The 16,455-nt window shown below is 40.1% G+C and overlaps 1 protein-coding gene across 1 annotated transcript; it reads left to right on the forward strand.

Annotated features, from left to right (window-relative positions):
- The first annotated feature begins 11,347 nt into the window (after positions 1–11,347).
- On the forward strand, positions 11,348–12,267 carry OR10C1 (olfactory receptor family 10 subfamily C member 1). Its single transcript, XM_017870208.1, is given in 4 exon segments — positions 11,348–11,764; positions 11,767–11,882; positions 11,884–11,936; positions 11,939–12,267. Coding segments are annotated over 4 exon segments (915 nt in total).
- Positions 12,268–16,455: the final 4,188 nt, after the last annotated feature.

The raw sequence follows: 16,455 nt of genomic DNA on the forward strand, positions 1-16,455 counted from the left end.
CACAAGGACTTCATGTCTAAAACACCAAAAGCAACGGCAACAAAAGCCAAAATTGACAAATGGGATCTAATTAAACTAAAGAGCTTCTGCACAGCAAAAGAAACTACCATCAGAGTGAACAGGCAACCTACAGAATGGGAGAAAGTTTTTGCAATCTACTCATCTGACAAAGGGCTAATATCCAGAACCTACAGAGAACTCAATCAAATTTACAAGAAAAAAACAAACAACCCCATCAAAAAGTGGAAGAAGTATATGAACAGCCACTTCTCAAATGAAGACATTCATACAGCCAACAGACACATGAAAAAATGCTCATCATCACTCACCATCAGAGAAATGCAAATCAAAACCACCATGAGATACCATCTCACACCAGTTAGAACGGCAATCATTAAAAAATCAGGAAACGACAGGTGCTGGAGAGGATGTGGAGAAATAGGAACACTTTTACACTGTTGGTGGGACTGGAAACTAGTTCAACCATTGTAGAAGACAGTGTGGTGATTCCTCAATGATCTAGAACTAGAAATACCATTTGACCCAGCCATCCCATTACTGGGTATGTACCCAAAGGATTGTAAATCATTCTGCTATAAAGACACAAGCACACATATGTTTATAATGACACTATTCACAATAGCAAAGACTTGGAACCAACCCAAATGTCCATCAATGATAGACTGGATACAGAAAATGCATCATATATACACACCATGGAATACTACACAGCCATAAAAAAAGGATGAGTTTGTGTCCTTTGTAGGGACATGAATGAAGCTGGAAACCATCATTCTCAGCAAACTATCGCAAGGACAAAAACCAAACACCGCATGTTCTCACTCATAGGTAGGAATTGAACTATGAGAACACCAGGATACAGGAAGGGGAACATCACACACTAGGGCCTGCAGTGGAGTGGGTAGAGCAGGGATGGATAGCATTAGGAGGTATACCTAATGTAAATGACGAGTTAATGGGTACAGCACACCAACATGGCACATGTATACATATGTAACAAACCTGCACATTGTACACATGTATCCTAGAACTTAAACTACAATTAAAAAAAAAAAAGAAAAAAAAGATGAAGAACTGCCAAACAACCCAAAAAACAGAAAACTAGCACTGGGAACAGATACCTTCACAAAGTTAGCTAAGCATTAAAAAATAGATAACTTTAACAATATTTAACTTAAACCAGCAAATAGTGAGCACATGTGTAACAGGAAAGGGGTCCTGATTTAGACTCCAAGAGAGGGTGAGTCCATAGAGTAAAGTGAAAGCAAGTTTATTAAGAAAGTAGAAGAATTAGGCCAGTTGCAGTGGCTCCCGCCTGTAATCCTAGCACTTTGGGAGGCTGAGGTGGGCGGATCACAAGGTCAGGAGATTGAGACCATCCTGGCTAACACGGTGAAACCCTGTCTCTACTAAAAATAAAAAAAATTAGCTGGGTGCGGTGGCGGGCGCCTGTAGCCCCCACTACTCACGAGGCTGAGGCAGGAGAATGGTGTGAACCCGGGAGGCGGAGCTTGCAGTGAGCCGAGATGGCGCCACTGCACTCCAGCCTGGGCAACAAAGGGAGACTCCCTCTCAAAAAAAGAAAAAAAAAAAAACGGCAGAAGAATATAAGAATGGTTGCTCCATAGACAGAGCAGCCCCAAGGGCTGCTGGTTGCCCATTTTTGTGGTTACTTTTAAATGATATGCTAAACAAAGGGTGGATTATTATTTTTTGTTTTTCGGGGTTTTAGTTTTTTCTTTTTTAAAAAAAACGTACACTTTAAATTCTGAGATACATGTGCAGAAGGTGCAGGTTTGTGCCATGGTGGTTTGCTGCACCCATCAATCCTTCATCTACATTAGGTATTTCTCCTAAAGCTATCCCTACCCTTGCCCCCCACCCACCGACAGGTCCCAGTGTGTGATGTTCCCCTCCCTGTGTCCATGTGTTCTCATTGTTCAACTCCCATGCGGTGTTTGGTTTTTCTGGTCCTGTGTTAGTTTGCTGAGAATAATGGTTTCCAGCTTCATCCAAGTCCCTGCAAAGGACAAAATTCATTCTTTTTTGTGGCTGCATATTATTCCATGGTGTATATGTGCCACATTTTCTTTATCCAGTCTATCATTGATGGGCATTTGGGTTGGTTCCAAGTCTGTGCTATTGTGAACAGTGCTGCAATAAACATACGTGTGGATATATATTTATAGTAGATTTATTTATAATCCTTTGGGTATATACCCAGTAATGGGATTACTGAGTCAAATAGTATTTCTGGTCCTAGATCCTTGAAGAATCGCCACACTGTCTTCCACAATGTTGAACTAATTTACACTCCCACCAACTGCGTAGAAGTGTTCCTATTTCTCCATATTCACTCCAAAATCTGTTGTTTACTGAGTTTTTAATAATTTCCATTCTAATTGGCATAAGATGGTATCTCATTGTGGTTTTAATTTGTGTTTTCTCTAATGACCAGTGATGAAGAGCTTTTTTTCATATGTTTGTTGGCCACATAAATGTCTTCTTTTGAAAAGTGTTTGTTCATATCCTTCACCCACTTTTTGATGGGGTTGTTGTTTTTTTTTTTTTTTNTGGTGTTTTAGTCATGAAGTCTCTGCCCATACCTATGTCCTGAATGATATTGCCTAGGTTTTCTTCTAGGGTTTTTATGGTTTTAGGTCTTATGTTTAAATCTTTAACCCATTTAGAGTTGATTTTTGTATAAGATGTAAGGAAGGGGTCCAGTTTCCGTTTTCTGCATATGACTAGCCAGTTTTCCCAACAACATTTATTAAATAGGGTTTTCTTTCCCCGTTGCTTGTTTTTGTCAGTTTTGTCAAAGATCAGATGGTTGTAGATGTGTGGTGTGATTTCTGAGGCCTCTGTTCTGTTCCATTGGTTTATATATCCGTTTTGGTACCAGTACCATGCTGTTTTAGTTGCTGTAGCATTGTAATATAGTTTGAAGTCAGATAGCATGATGCCTCCAGCTTTGTTCTTTTTGCTTAGGATTATCTTGGCTGTAAGGGCTCTCTTTTGGTTCCATATGAAATTTAAAGTAGTCTTTTCTAATTCTGTGAAGAAAGTCAATGGTAGCTTGATGGGAATAGCATTGAATCTATAAATATCCTTGTGCAGCATGGCCATTTTCATGATATTGATTCGTCCTATCCATGAGCATGGAATGTTTTCCCATTTGTTTGTGTCCTCTCATATTTCCTTGAGCAGTGGTTTGTAGTTCTCCTTGAAGAGGTCCTTCACATCCCTTGAAAGTTGTATTCCTAGGTATTTTATTCTCTTTTAGCAATTGTGAATGGGAGTTCACTCATGATTTGGCTCTCTGTTTGTCTATTATTGGTGTATAGGAATGCTTGTGATTTTTGCACATTGATTTTGTATCCTGACACTTTGCTGAAGTTCCTTATCAGCTTAAGGAGTTTTGGGGCTGGGACAATGGGGTTTTCTAAATATGCAATCACATCATCTGTAAACAGAGATAATTTGACTTCCTCTGTTCCTATTTGAATACCCTTTATTTATTTCTCTTGCCTGATGCCCCAGTCAGAACTTCCAATACTATGTTGAATAGGAGTGGTGAGAGAGGACATCCTTGTCTTATGCCAGTTTTTAAAGGGAATGCTTTCAGCTTTTGCCCATTCGGTATGATGTTGGCTGTGGGTTTGTCATAAATAGCTCTCATTATTTTGAGATATGCTCCATCAGTACCTAGTTTGTTGAAAGTTTTTAGCATGAGGGGGTGTTGAATTTTATTGAAGGCTTTTTCTGCATCTATGGAGACAATCATGTGGTTTTTGTCATTAGTTCTATTTATGTGATGGATTACGTTTATTGATTTGCATATGTTGAACAAGTCTTGCATCCCAGGGATGGAGTCGACTTGATCATGGTGGGTAAGCTTTTCGATGTGATTTGGTTTGCCAGTATTTTATTGAGGATTTTCACATCGATGTTCATCAGGGATATTTTCTTTTTTTGTTGTGTCTTGGTCAGGTTTTGGTATCAGGATGATGCTGCCCTCATAACATGAGTTAAGGAGGAGTTCTTTTTATATTGTTTGGAATAGTTTTAGAAGGAATGGTACCATCTCCTCTTTGTGCCTCTGGTAGAATTTGGCTGTGAATCCATCTGGTCCTGGGTTTTTCTTTTTGGTTGGTAGGCTATGAATTACTGCCTCAATTTCAGTACTTGTTATAGGTCTATTCAGGGATTTGACTTCTGGTTTAGTCTCGGGAGGGTGTATGTATCCAGGAATTTATCCATTTTCTCTAGATTTTCTAGTTTGTTTGCATAGAGGCATTTATAGTAGTCTCTGATGGTAGTTTGTGTTTCTGTGAAGTCAGTGGTGATAGCCCCTTTATCATTTTTTATTGTGTCTATTTGATTATTTTCTGTTTTCTTCTTTATTCGAAAAAAATGGCTAGCATTCTATCTGTTCTGTTAATCTTTTCAAAAAACCAATTCCTGGATTCGTTGATATTTTTGAAGGGTTTTTGTGTCTCTGTCTCCTTCAGTTCTTCTCTGATCTTAGTTATTTCTTGTCTTCTGCTAGTTTTTGAGATTGATTGCTCTTGCTTCTCTAGTTCATTTAATTGTGATGTTAGGGTGTCGATTTTAGATCTTTCCCACTTTCTTATGTGGGCATTTAGTGCTATAAATTTTCCTCTAAGTACCACTTTAGCACTGTCCCAGAGATTCTAGTACATTGTGTCTTTGTTCTCATTGATTTCAAGTAACTTATTTGTTTCTGCTTTAATTTCATTATGTACCCAGGAGCAGGTTTTTCAGGAGCAGGTTGTTCAGTTTCCATATAGTTGTGTGGTTTTGAGTGAGTTTCTTAATCCTGAGTTCTAATTTGTCTGCACAGTGGTCTGAGAGATTGCTATGATTTTTGTTCTTTGCATTTGCTGAGGAGTGTTTTACTTCCCAGTATGTGGTCAATTTTAGAATAAGTGCTGTGTGGTGCTGAGAAGAATGTATATTCTGTTGATTTGGGATGGAGAGTTCTGTAGATGTCTATTAGGTCTGCTTGTTGCAGAACTGAGTTCAAGTTCTGAATACTCTTGTTAATTATCTGTCTCAATCTGTCTAATATTGACAATGGGGTGTTAAATCTCCCAATATTATTGTTGTAGGTCTCTAAGAACATGTTTTATGAATCTGGGTACCCCTGTATTGGGTGCACATATATTTAGGATAGTTAGCTCTTCTTGTTGCATTGATCCCTTTACCATTATGTAATGCCCTTCTTTGCCTTTTTTGATCTTTGTTGGTTTAAAGTCTGTTTTATCAGAGACTAGGATGCAACCCCTGCTTTTTTTTTTTCTTTCCATTTGCTTCATAAATCTTCCTTCATCCCTTTATTCTGAGCCTATGTGTGTCTTTGCACATGAGATTGGTCTCCTGAATACAGCACACTGATGAGTCTTGACTCTTTATCCAATTTGTCAGTCTGCATCTTTTAGTTGGGGCATTTAACCCATTTACATTTAAGATTAATATTGTTATGTGTGAATTTGATCCTGTCATTATGATGCTAGCTGGTTATTTTGCCCATTAGTTGATGCAGTTTCTTCATAGTGTCAATGGTCTTTACAATTTGGTGTGCTTTTGCAGTGGCTGGTACAGGTTTTTTCCTTTCCATGTTTAGTGCTGTCTTCAGGATCTCTTGTAAGGCAGGTCTGGTGATAGCAAAATCTCTCAGTATGTTGAATATTGGCCCCCACTCTCTTCTGGCTTGGAGGGTTTCTGCAGAGAGATCCACTGCTAGTCTGATGGGCTTCCCTTTGTGGGTAACCCAACCTTTCTCTTTGGCTGCCCTTAACATTTTTTCCTTCATTTCAACTTCGGTGAATCTGACAATTATGTGTCTTGGGGTTGCTCTTCTTGATGAATATCTTTGTGGTGTTCTCTGTATTTCCTGAATTTGAATGTTGGCCTGTCTTGCTAGGTTGGAGAAGTTCTCCTGGATAATATTGTGAAGTGTGTTTTCCAATTTTGTTCCATCTTCTTCATCACGTTCAGGTACACCAATCAAATGTAGGTTTGGTCTTTTCACATAGTCCCATATTTCTTGGAGGCTTTGTTAGTTCCTTTTCATTCTTTTTTCTCTAATCTTGTCATCATGCTTTATTAAGTTGATCTTCAATCTCTGATATCCTTTTTTTCACTTCATCAATTCAGCAATTGATACTTGTGTATGCTTCACGAAGTTCTCATGCTGTTTTTCAGCTTCATTAGGTCATCTATGTTCTTCTGTAAACTTATTATTCTAGTTAGCAATTCCTGTAACCTTTTATCAAGGTTCTTAGCTTCCTTGCATTGGGTTAGAACATGCTCCTTTAGCTCAGATGAGTGCATTACTACCTCCCTTCTGAAGCCTATTTCTGTCCATTTGTCAAACTCATTCTCCATCCAGTTTTGTTCCCTTGATGATGAGGAGTTGTGATCCTTTGGAGGAGAAAAGACATTCTGGTTTTTCGAATTTTCAGTCTTTTTGCACTGGTTTTTCCTCATCTTCGTGGATTCATCTACCTTCGGTCTTGATGTTGGTGACCTTCAGACGGGGTTTTTGCATGGTCATCCTTTTTGTTGATGTTGATGCTATTGCTTTCTGTTTGTTAGTTTTTCTTCTAACAGTCAGGCCCCTCTTCTGCAGGTCTGCTGGAGTTTGCTGGAGGTCCACTCCAGACCATTTGCCTGGGTATCATCAGTGGAGGCTGCAGAACAGCAAAGACTGCTGCCTGCTCCTTCCTCTGGAAGCTTCATCCCAGAGGGGCACCTGCCAGATCCCAGCCAGAGCTCTCCTGTATGAGGTGTCTGTCAACTCCTGCTAGGAGATGTCTCCCAGTCAGGAGACACAGGGGTCAGGGTCCCACTTGAGGAGGTAGTCTGTCCCTCAGCAGAGCTCAAGTGCTGTGTTGGGAGATCTGCTGCTCTCTGCAGAGCCAGCAGTCAGGATCACATGTCTGCTGAAGCTGTTCCCATGGAAGCCCCTTCTCCCATGTGCTCTGTCCCAGTGAAATGGGAGTTTTATCTATAAGCCCCCGACTGGGGCTGCTGCCTTTCTTTCAGAGATGCCCTGCCCAGACAGGAGGAATCTAGAGAGGAAGTCTGGCTACAGCAGCTTTGCAGCACTGTAGTGGACTCTGTCCAGTCTGAACTTCCTGGAGGCTTCGTTTACACTGTGAGGGGAAAACCACCTACTCAAGCCTCAGTAATGGTGGATGCCCCTCCCCACACCAAATTCGAGCATCCCAGGCTGACTTCAGACTGCTGTGCTGGCAGTGAGAATTTCAAGCCAGTGGATATTAGCTTGTTGGGCTCCCTGGGAGTGGGATCTGCTGAGCAAGACCACTGGGCTCCCTGGCTTCAGCGCCCTTTACAGGGGAGTGAACAGTTTTGTCTCGTCTGCATTCCAGGCATCACTAGGGTATGGAAAAAAAAAAAACTCCTGTAGCTAGTTTGGTGTTTGCCCAAATGGCCCCCCAGTTTTGTGCTTCAAACCTAGGGCCTGGGTGGCATAGGCACCCAAGGGAATCTCCTGGTATTGGGGTTGTGAAACTGTGAGACTGTGGGAAAAGCATAATATCTTGGCTGGCAATTAGTATCCCTCACGGCACAGTCCCTCATGGCTTCCCTTGACTAGGGGAGGGAGTTCCCTGACCCCTTGAAATTCCCAGGTGAGGTGATGCCCCAACCTGCTTCTGCTCACCTGCCATGGGTTTCACCCACTATCTAACCAGTCCCAGTGAGATGAACTGGGTACCTCAGTTGGAAATGCAGAAATCACCTGCCTTCTGCATTGGTCTCACTGTGAGCTGCAGACCAGATCTGTTCCTATTTGGCCATCTTGCCCAGGAATCACAAGGAGGGGATTATTAACTTTCTGACCTTGTCATGACATGTGTAACTATAGCAGTGAGGATAACCAGAGGTCACTCTTGTTGCCATCTTGGTTTTGGTGGGTTTTAGCAGGCTTCTTTAGTGCAACCTGTTTTATCAGCAAGGTCTTTACAACTTGTATTTTATGCTGACTTCCTATCTTATTCTGTGACTTAGAATGACTTAACTATCTGGAAATGTAGCCCAGTAGGTCTCAGCTTCATTGTACCTAGCCCCTATGCAAAGTAGAGTTGCTCTGGTTTAAACACCTCTGACATATGGAGGACAGCATCCTATTGGGCCATTGGAACCTACAGTTGATTCTGTGTGATTAAGACATAAATTATTTTATACTAAGCTATAAGATTTTGGATTGCTTGCTATAGCAGCATGACCTAGCCAGGCTGATATACTCCAACACTGAAGTAGCAGGAAGAAGGGTGCAACATGTATGCAACCTCCTCAGACAAAGACAAGGAGGATCATTTACAAGGGCAAACATTCCTTAGAGCAGAGTCAAGGATTCATATATGCATATACACATGTACATATGAATGTACTTTTTGGATGCATATGTATGGGCGTATTTTTAGGATAAATCCCTTAAAAGAAAGTTGCAGTAAGCAGGACCGTTTGCTCTTAAGTTCTTCATTCTGCATCTTTCTAATGACAAGAACATTCTCCAACATAACCACAATACTATTATTACACCCAAGGGAATTAACATTGAACCAATAATATAAAGCCCATATTCAATTTTCCCACTTGTTTCAAATGTCTTTTATAGTTGTTTTTGTTTTGTTGATGATTTAGGATCCAGTCAAAAATAATGAGTAACATTTTATTGCCATGCGTTTTGGTCTTCTTCAATATGGAACAATGTCATCTCCCATCTTTGTTTTGTCTTTAAAGACATTGATATTTTTGAAGAGTTTGTGTCAGTTGTCTATGGAATATGCCACAATATTGGTTTGTCTGACTGTTTTCTTACACTCCAATTAAACATTTTTGGCAATAATACTACATAGGTTACACTAATAGAGTGGGCAAATAGCGATCCAAATTATTCTACTCCATTTTGTTCCCTGTAACATTAATGCCATTATCTTCAACCATAAGAGGGCTACACTCCAGGAATAGATGACTAATGATGTGAGAGAAAACTGATTCCTGAGGACTTCTGGATCAGAACAGCCATATTCCCTGAACTACAAAACTTTAGACATTTAAGTGAGAGATAAATTTTCATTCTGTTTGAGCCATTGGCATTTCCATTACTTTCAGCCAAATCTAATAAATAAATGAAAGGAGAAAATATAAAGGAATCAGAAGAAAACTAAGTAGGAGATCCAGTATATGTAAACTTTGAACTTCTAGTTATATAAATTAATAAGTAAAATTATTACTTAAACCAGTTTGAGTTGGGGCTTGTTGTAATGGTTGATGTGTCTTGAAAACATTCTATTTGACACACAGCTTTTATCATATCTATGAAAATGTATAAAAACACAGAAGCAACAAATCAAATAATAGGTACAAATGACAAAAATGCAAAAAAAAGATATTGTATAATAAATGAAAAGAAATCAAAGCAAGAAAAATTAGTGACAGTTGTCTAAGAAAATGACATTTAGCAGCTCAATAGGGTCAAAACATGTTTATTTCTCTTTTATATTATTAGTTTTCTGTAGAATCACTAAATCCTGCAAGGGACTCTATAAATGGTTATCAAATGAATTGATTACTGGGTTATATCAATAGCAATAGGAAGGGTAAAATTGCATTACTACTTTTTATAGATGTACTAGAACATCTACGGTGATGGGAAAAAACATGAGAAAAAAGAAGAAAATTAAAATGGTTAAACCAGAGATATTATGGGAGAACTAAGAGAAACCAGTAGCTCTGGATATATTCTTTGAAATGTTCTTAACAGGTCATTCCGTATTTCTTGAAATCTAAGAAACAGACTCCAAAATAACAGTTTAATTGGTTATATGAAGCATTCTCCCCATTGGAAAGCCAAGAATGCTTGCAGACTCAGATCCTCAGAGACCTGAAAGAGAGAAAACAAACCTAAGAGAGCCTTCCTCAAGAGGGATTCACTATGTAGATAAAAGGAAAATAAGCAAGTCACAAATGCCATCTGCCTTTTTCTCTGGTTATTTCTCCAAATAGAAAGATACTTTTGAGATAATGTCTTCTGGAAAACACTGAAAGAGCCCCCAGAGTAGAATGAATCAAGGGCTCTTCAATTGCAAAAGGATATCAGTGTGTGGACCTGTAGTATTTCTAATACACAACCTTGAATGTGGTTGGAATATTGAATTTATGTATATATTCAAGTGTATCTTTGGGTGTTTGTAGTTTTATGTTAAGTGTATTTCGACTTTGTTATCTGTAATAATGCCAATATAATACATGATATGTGACTTCAGATAAATTTGGCATCTGAGAATATTGGGCTCTTCTTCCGTGCCTGTATTTTGAAATATAATTTGTCAGTGTGTGGATTTGTGGAGTTTATGTGTGTGGTTTGGGGATTTTCCTGTTTACAATATAAGAGGATTAAGTTTGAAAGACTGTAAGATGCAGAAATAAGCAATTAAGGAAGTTGTTGTCATCTTTTACCTGAGAATTTTTTAAAACTAGAGAAATGCTCACCCCTCTAAATAGTTGAACTGTTTAACTGCTAGAGGAGCTTAAAAGAGAGTATCTTTCAAATTATTTTTCTCCTCCTTGAAAACTGTGAAATTGATGGCAAAATGATAGAAAAAGAAGAAAGGCTAAATGAATCTGGTAACTGAAGAAAGAGCTGGAAAAAAGAAAACTAGAGGGCAAGAGGTGATAAGAGAGGTCACCTCTTATCAAACAGGAGACAAGTTGATAGGAAAAGAGAGAAAAAATATGTGAAAGAAGAAAAGAAAAACAAATAGAGGATTGAAGAGGGAGTAGAACAGGACAGAAAATTCCCTTGACTTGGAAAAAAATTTTTTTGCCATGAACATGAAACAAATTCTGAGTTTGAGGAGAAAAGGATCTGCTATGAGGGAAAATTCTGTCTCCAGCCCTGCAGGAAGAATTGGAAAATCAGAAAAGAGTGAAAAGGCAGCTAGACTGATTTAATCCTCAGCCCAGGTGAAACTGAAAACACAGTTCAACGTGTTTTTCTGAATGATAGGCACTATCAGGAAGAGATAAAGTCAGGGATCCAGGCTCAGAGAGACAAATATTCGTCCAGGATTTCAAGAGTGAGCAAGGCTGGAATATGGACTCCAGGCCGGGCTGCGTAATTTCAAAGTCCATGATGTTCTAATAGAAAGGGAGATCCAGTGCCGGGATCAGATGCAGAGAGAGGTCATCTTTGCCTATTTCACAATTCCATAGTTGTGATTTTTCCTTGCCATTTCTTTTGTCTTCCAGTCAAAGGGATGTAGGCAGGATGAACACAAACACCTCCATGGTGACTGAATTTCTTCTAGTAGGCTTCTCCCACCTGGCCGACCTCCAGGGCTTGCTCTTCTCTGTCTTTCTCACTATCTACCTGCTGACCGTGGCAGGCAATTTCCTCATTGTGGTGCTGGTCTCCACCAATGCTGCCCTCCAGTCCCCTATGTACTTCTTTCTGCGCGTCCTCTCGACCTTGGAGATGGGCTATACGTCCGTCACGGTCCCCCTGCTGCTTCACCACCTCCTCACTGGCGAGTGCCACATCTCTCGCTCTGGATGTGCTCTCCACACGTTCTTCTTCCTCTTCTTTGGCGCCACAGAGTGTTGCCTCCTGGCAGCCATGGCCTATGACCGCTATGCAGCCATCTGTGAACCCCTCCGCTACCCACTGCTGCTGAGCCACCGGATGTGTCTTGTCTACAGCTAAGCGGTCTGCGTGGCCTGTGGGTGCTGGTGGGTTGGGGACACCTGTTTCTCTTTCCCTTGCCCTTCTGTGGTCCAATGCATTCCCCACACTTCTTTGTGAGATGCGCCTGTCCTGCGCTGGTGTTATGGGGACACCTCGCTTAATGAATGCAGGTTACCTGGCCGCTCTGCCCCTTTGGCCTCATCCTGGGCTCCTACGGGCGTATCCTGGTTACCATCTTCTGGATCCCATCTGCTGTCGGCCGCCGCAAGGCCTTCTCCACCTGCTCCTCCCACCTGATCGTGGTCTCCCTCTTCTATGGCACCGCCATCTTTATCTATATTCGCCCTAAGGCCAGTTACGATCCGATCACTGACACTCTGGTGTCCCTCTTCTATGCTGTGGTCACCCCCATCCTCAACCCCATTATCTACAGCCTGCGGAACACAGAGGTCAAAGCTGCTCTCAAGAGAACCATGCAGAAAATGGTGCCTATGGAGATTTGAAAAGGGGGCGATAGTGACTTCTGTGCAGTGCCCTGAGTCAGTCCCAAATAACTAAGGATCAAAGGGTCTCCCTTAAGGTCTTTCTTCACATTAGGGGAGGGCCAGCCTGTCAGAAAGACAAACTTATCTTTGAAAAGCTACCGTAGCCAAATGCTCTCCTCAGAACCTCACGACACATACATATTCTATTCTGCTTTCTATTGCAAGAAACAGGAAACCCAGGATGGAGGATCAATTTCAGAAGCAGAGCAAGTTGACAAACAGGGATAAAGTTACAAACTGTTATCCCCATCAGACTATCAGGGTAATAAAATTTTCAGCCACAGCAATGATCCTTAAAGTCATTTGACGTTTGTACATCTTAGATAAGGCATTTGTTTCTTGGGTGGTACTAGTGATTAGTACCTTAGCAAACATAATTATACCTAATTAAATCTACTACCAGCTAAAGACAGATTCCTCAAGAAGTAAGGAGTGGCCACAAAGGTTTCAATGAAGGTAAGTTCTTATGGAAATTCATATGCCACAGAGATTAAGAGAACAGATTTCGATGTCAGACAGACTTAAAGTCCAAGTCTCATTTTTTTCCAGCTAGTTAGCTATGTCATCACAGGCGAATGATATCATCTCTCTGAGTCTTAATTTTTTTAACTTTTATTTTAGATTCAAGGGTACATGTGCAGGTTTGTTACACAGGTAAATTACATCTCAAAATGATTATTTAGTCACCCAGGTAATAAGCATAGTACCTGATAAGCAGTTTTTTGATCCTCACCCTTCTTCTATCCTCCACCCTCAATTATGTCCTGGTATCTATTGTTCCTTTCTTTGTGTTCATGTGTACTCAGTGTTTAGCTCCCACTTTTAAGTGAGAACATATGGTATTTGGTTTTCTGTTCCTGCATTAGTTTGCTTAGAATAACAACCTTCAGTTCCATGCATGTTGCTGCAAAGGACATAATCTGTTTGTTTTTTGTTTTGTTTTGTTTTGTTTTTATGTGAGCCTTAATTTTCTTATCTATAAAGTTGTGATAACAACAGAGTTGAATTCATTGGCATTTTATGAGAATTTGTGGATTTGCAAACAATCCAGCTTAGTATCTGGCACAAAATAGTATCCTGATAGATGTTTTTGTTAGCCAGTCAGACAGGCCAGCATGAAGGCTAATGTTTGGCTCACATGGGGTGCCTTTGCTGGGGAGAGAAGGGTATTCTTGAAATATCAGTGGCACTGGGACCCAAGAGACCCAGAGGAAGGTGGAAGAAGAGGCTCTATACATCACTGCTAACAGAAACTGCTACCCAGCACAGACATGAGCCAAAAACTACCAAGACACACAAGAGCAAATATTAGGGCTATGACATGCAGGAGAGTCAGTGAACTGCAGAACAAATAAATGAGATAAGCTGAGAGGGTGAATCACAAAAAGCCATCTCCAAGAGGCAAGTATTTATTAATAATTAAAAATGCAATCTACATATTTATATCATTCCAACACTTTATTCAAATGCACCACTATTTATTGCAAACATTCTAGGTGCCTATTGCTCTTTGGCACTATGGAGAATATCAAGTACATACAGGGTGGTAATTTTGTCCAGAAAGCACTTGCTGTCTCATTAAGAAAACACTGATTCTCATGAAACGATCAGAGAACAGTTTGCAAAGTAAGAAAACTCTCACAATGTAAAGCGAAAAGACAAGGTGTTACTCCCTGTCCCCACCCCTCAGAAGGGGTTGTATGGCCTTCCTTATACTCATTTTATCAATGTGGAAAACCTCAAAACTACTGCTCTTCAATTGAACAAAACTTCAATAGAGAGGAACAGCATTTAAGAAAGATTGCCTAAAGGATGATCAAAACAACTTTTCCTCTGATATTTTAAAATCTAAATCTTATCCCCAGGCTAAAGCAGATGAGCACAGAGCTACACATTTAAAATGCAGAAATATTTCCATCTCCTATGCATCTCCATCAACTCATCTTTCCTAGAACTGCTCTTGGTAAAGAGTGTTTTGGCATTAAGCCATTGGTTTACATTGAGAAAGTTTACAAGAAGCAACATTATGAAACTCTCGGAGGGATCATTTCTCTCATATCTCAGTGATAGGAATCACTGTACTTTTCCTATCATATAAGCAATAACTTTTCCTTACAGTTTTATGGAAGTACAATTGGCATATGACAAATTGTACGTGTTTAATTGTGCAATTTGATAAGTTTTGACCTATGTATGTACCATGACATTACAGGCACAATCACGAAATTAACATATCCATCCCCCTTGCTCCCTCACTCCCCATTGTAATCTCTCTCTTTTACCCCTCCCTAAACTCCTCATTCCCAAGCAACTTCTGATCTGCTTCCCAGCACTATATTTTTCTTTTTTCAGTTTTATATAAATGGAATTATAAAACATGTACTCTTTTTAGTCTGACTTCTTTCATTCAGCATATTTGGAGATTCGGCCATGTTGTGGTGTGTACAAGAGCCATTCTTTTTCATTTCTGAGTGAGACTCCATTGTATGGATATGACATAATTTGTTAATCCGTTCACCTGCTGAAGGAAATTAGGGTTGTTTTCACAATTTGTTTATCCATTCACCTGCTAAAGGAAGTTTGGGTTGTTTCCAGTTTTTGGTTCATAGAATGAAGATTCTATGAACATTTGTGTACAAAGTCTTTGTATGCTTTCATTTCTCTGGGGTAAATACATAGATGTGAAATGGCCGTATCATATGGAAAATGTAAGTTTAATTTTTTAAGAAATTAAATAATCACTTTTCCTCTTAGCATGACAGCTAACAAGTTTCCACCTGAATTTGTAATTCATCTCCAGGAAATGTGCAATTCCTAACAACATGTTTTTGAGATATCTAGTTTCTGGCCTTACCTGCTGTTGTTACTGTTGTTTTTCTATTCTACCTTTTTCTTTGTCCAGTCTCCCTGATCCTTATTTTCTGCACATTTATGTAAGCCAGCATATTAGTCTTTCTGGAGCAAGACTTAGAGCCATCAATCAGTAAGAAAAAAAAAAAAATAGGCAGGGGAAAGTATTGAATGAAAAATCCCTAGTGATATGGTTTGGCTCTATGTCCCCACCCATATCTCATCTTGTAGCTCCCATAATTCTCATGTGTTATGGGAGGGATCTGGTGAGAGATGATTGAATTATAGGAGTGGGTGTTTCCTGTGCTGTTCTTGCAATAGTGAATGGGTCTCACATGATCTGATGGTTTTAGAAACGGGAGTTGCCCTACACAAGCTCTCATTTTTCCTGCTACCATCCATGTAAGATGTGACTTGCTCCTCCTTGCCTTCCACCATGATCGTGAGGCCTCCCCAACCATATGGAACTGTAAGTCCAATAAACTTCTTTGTTTTGTAAATTGTCCAGCCTTGGGTAAGTCTTCATCAGCAGCGTGAAAACAGACTAATATACCTGGGTAAAGACTGAAGACATGGGTTATGATCTCTACTCTGTTACTAAAACTTCACATGACCTAGAGCAAACTCTTTGCATCATCTTCTTGATTTTCAGTTTCATCATCAATAAACATAAGGGCTAAATAAAATGAGCTCTGGACTGAGTTCCAGATCCACTATTCTGTGCTTATTTGTCCCAAAGAATATATGCTTCTTATAGCTGATATTCTTACAAAGAACCAGAAAGAAGATTGCAACAAACACTCCTTCTCCACCATGGCTACCAAGGGGCCTTGAACTACATTAATCCTGGGCAATATAAGCACAATCATTGGTTTTCAAGACAAACACTACTCAAAAGCTAGGGGAAGTCCATCAGTGATCCCCATATTGAGTCTTCCCCTACTGTATCCTACCTTCCTGAACCTCACATCTCCCCTACTCACACGTGCCCTTGCCCCTGAGCAAGCCTTTACCTGCTTCTTGAACTCCCACTGCTCTGTCCCTAATGCTTCTTCCTACCAAACTTTCTCCCCTGACACCCCTTTCCTTAACTTCCCTAATCCAATGGGACCCACTCACTGTAGTGCACACCAGCTCCTGATGGTATCTGCTACCAGAGGTGTCCTCATTCTTTCTTTCTTTTTTTGACAAGATTTTACTCTTGTTGTCCAGGCTAGAGTGCAGTTGCACGATCTCGGCTCACTGCAACCTCTGCCTTCCGGTTTCAAGTGATCCTCCTGCCTCAGCCTTCTGAGT

Source organism: Rhinopithecus bieti, unplaced genomic scaffold (assembly GCF_001698545.2).
Source record: "Rhinopithecus bieti isolate Rb0 unplaced genomic scaffold, ASM169854v2 scaffold_5150, whole genome shotgun sequence".
NCBI classification, from domain to species: domain Eukaryota; kingdom Metazoa; phylum Chordata; class Mammalia; order Primates; family Cercopithecidae; genus Rhinopithecus; species Rhinopithecus bieti.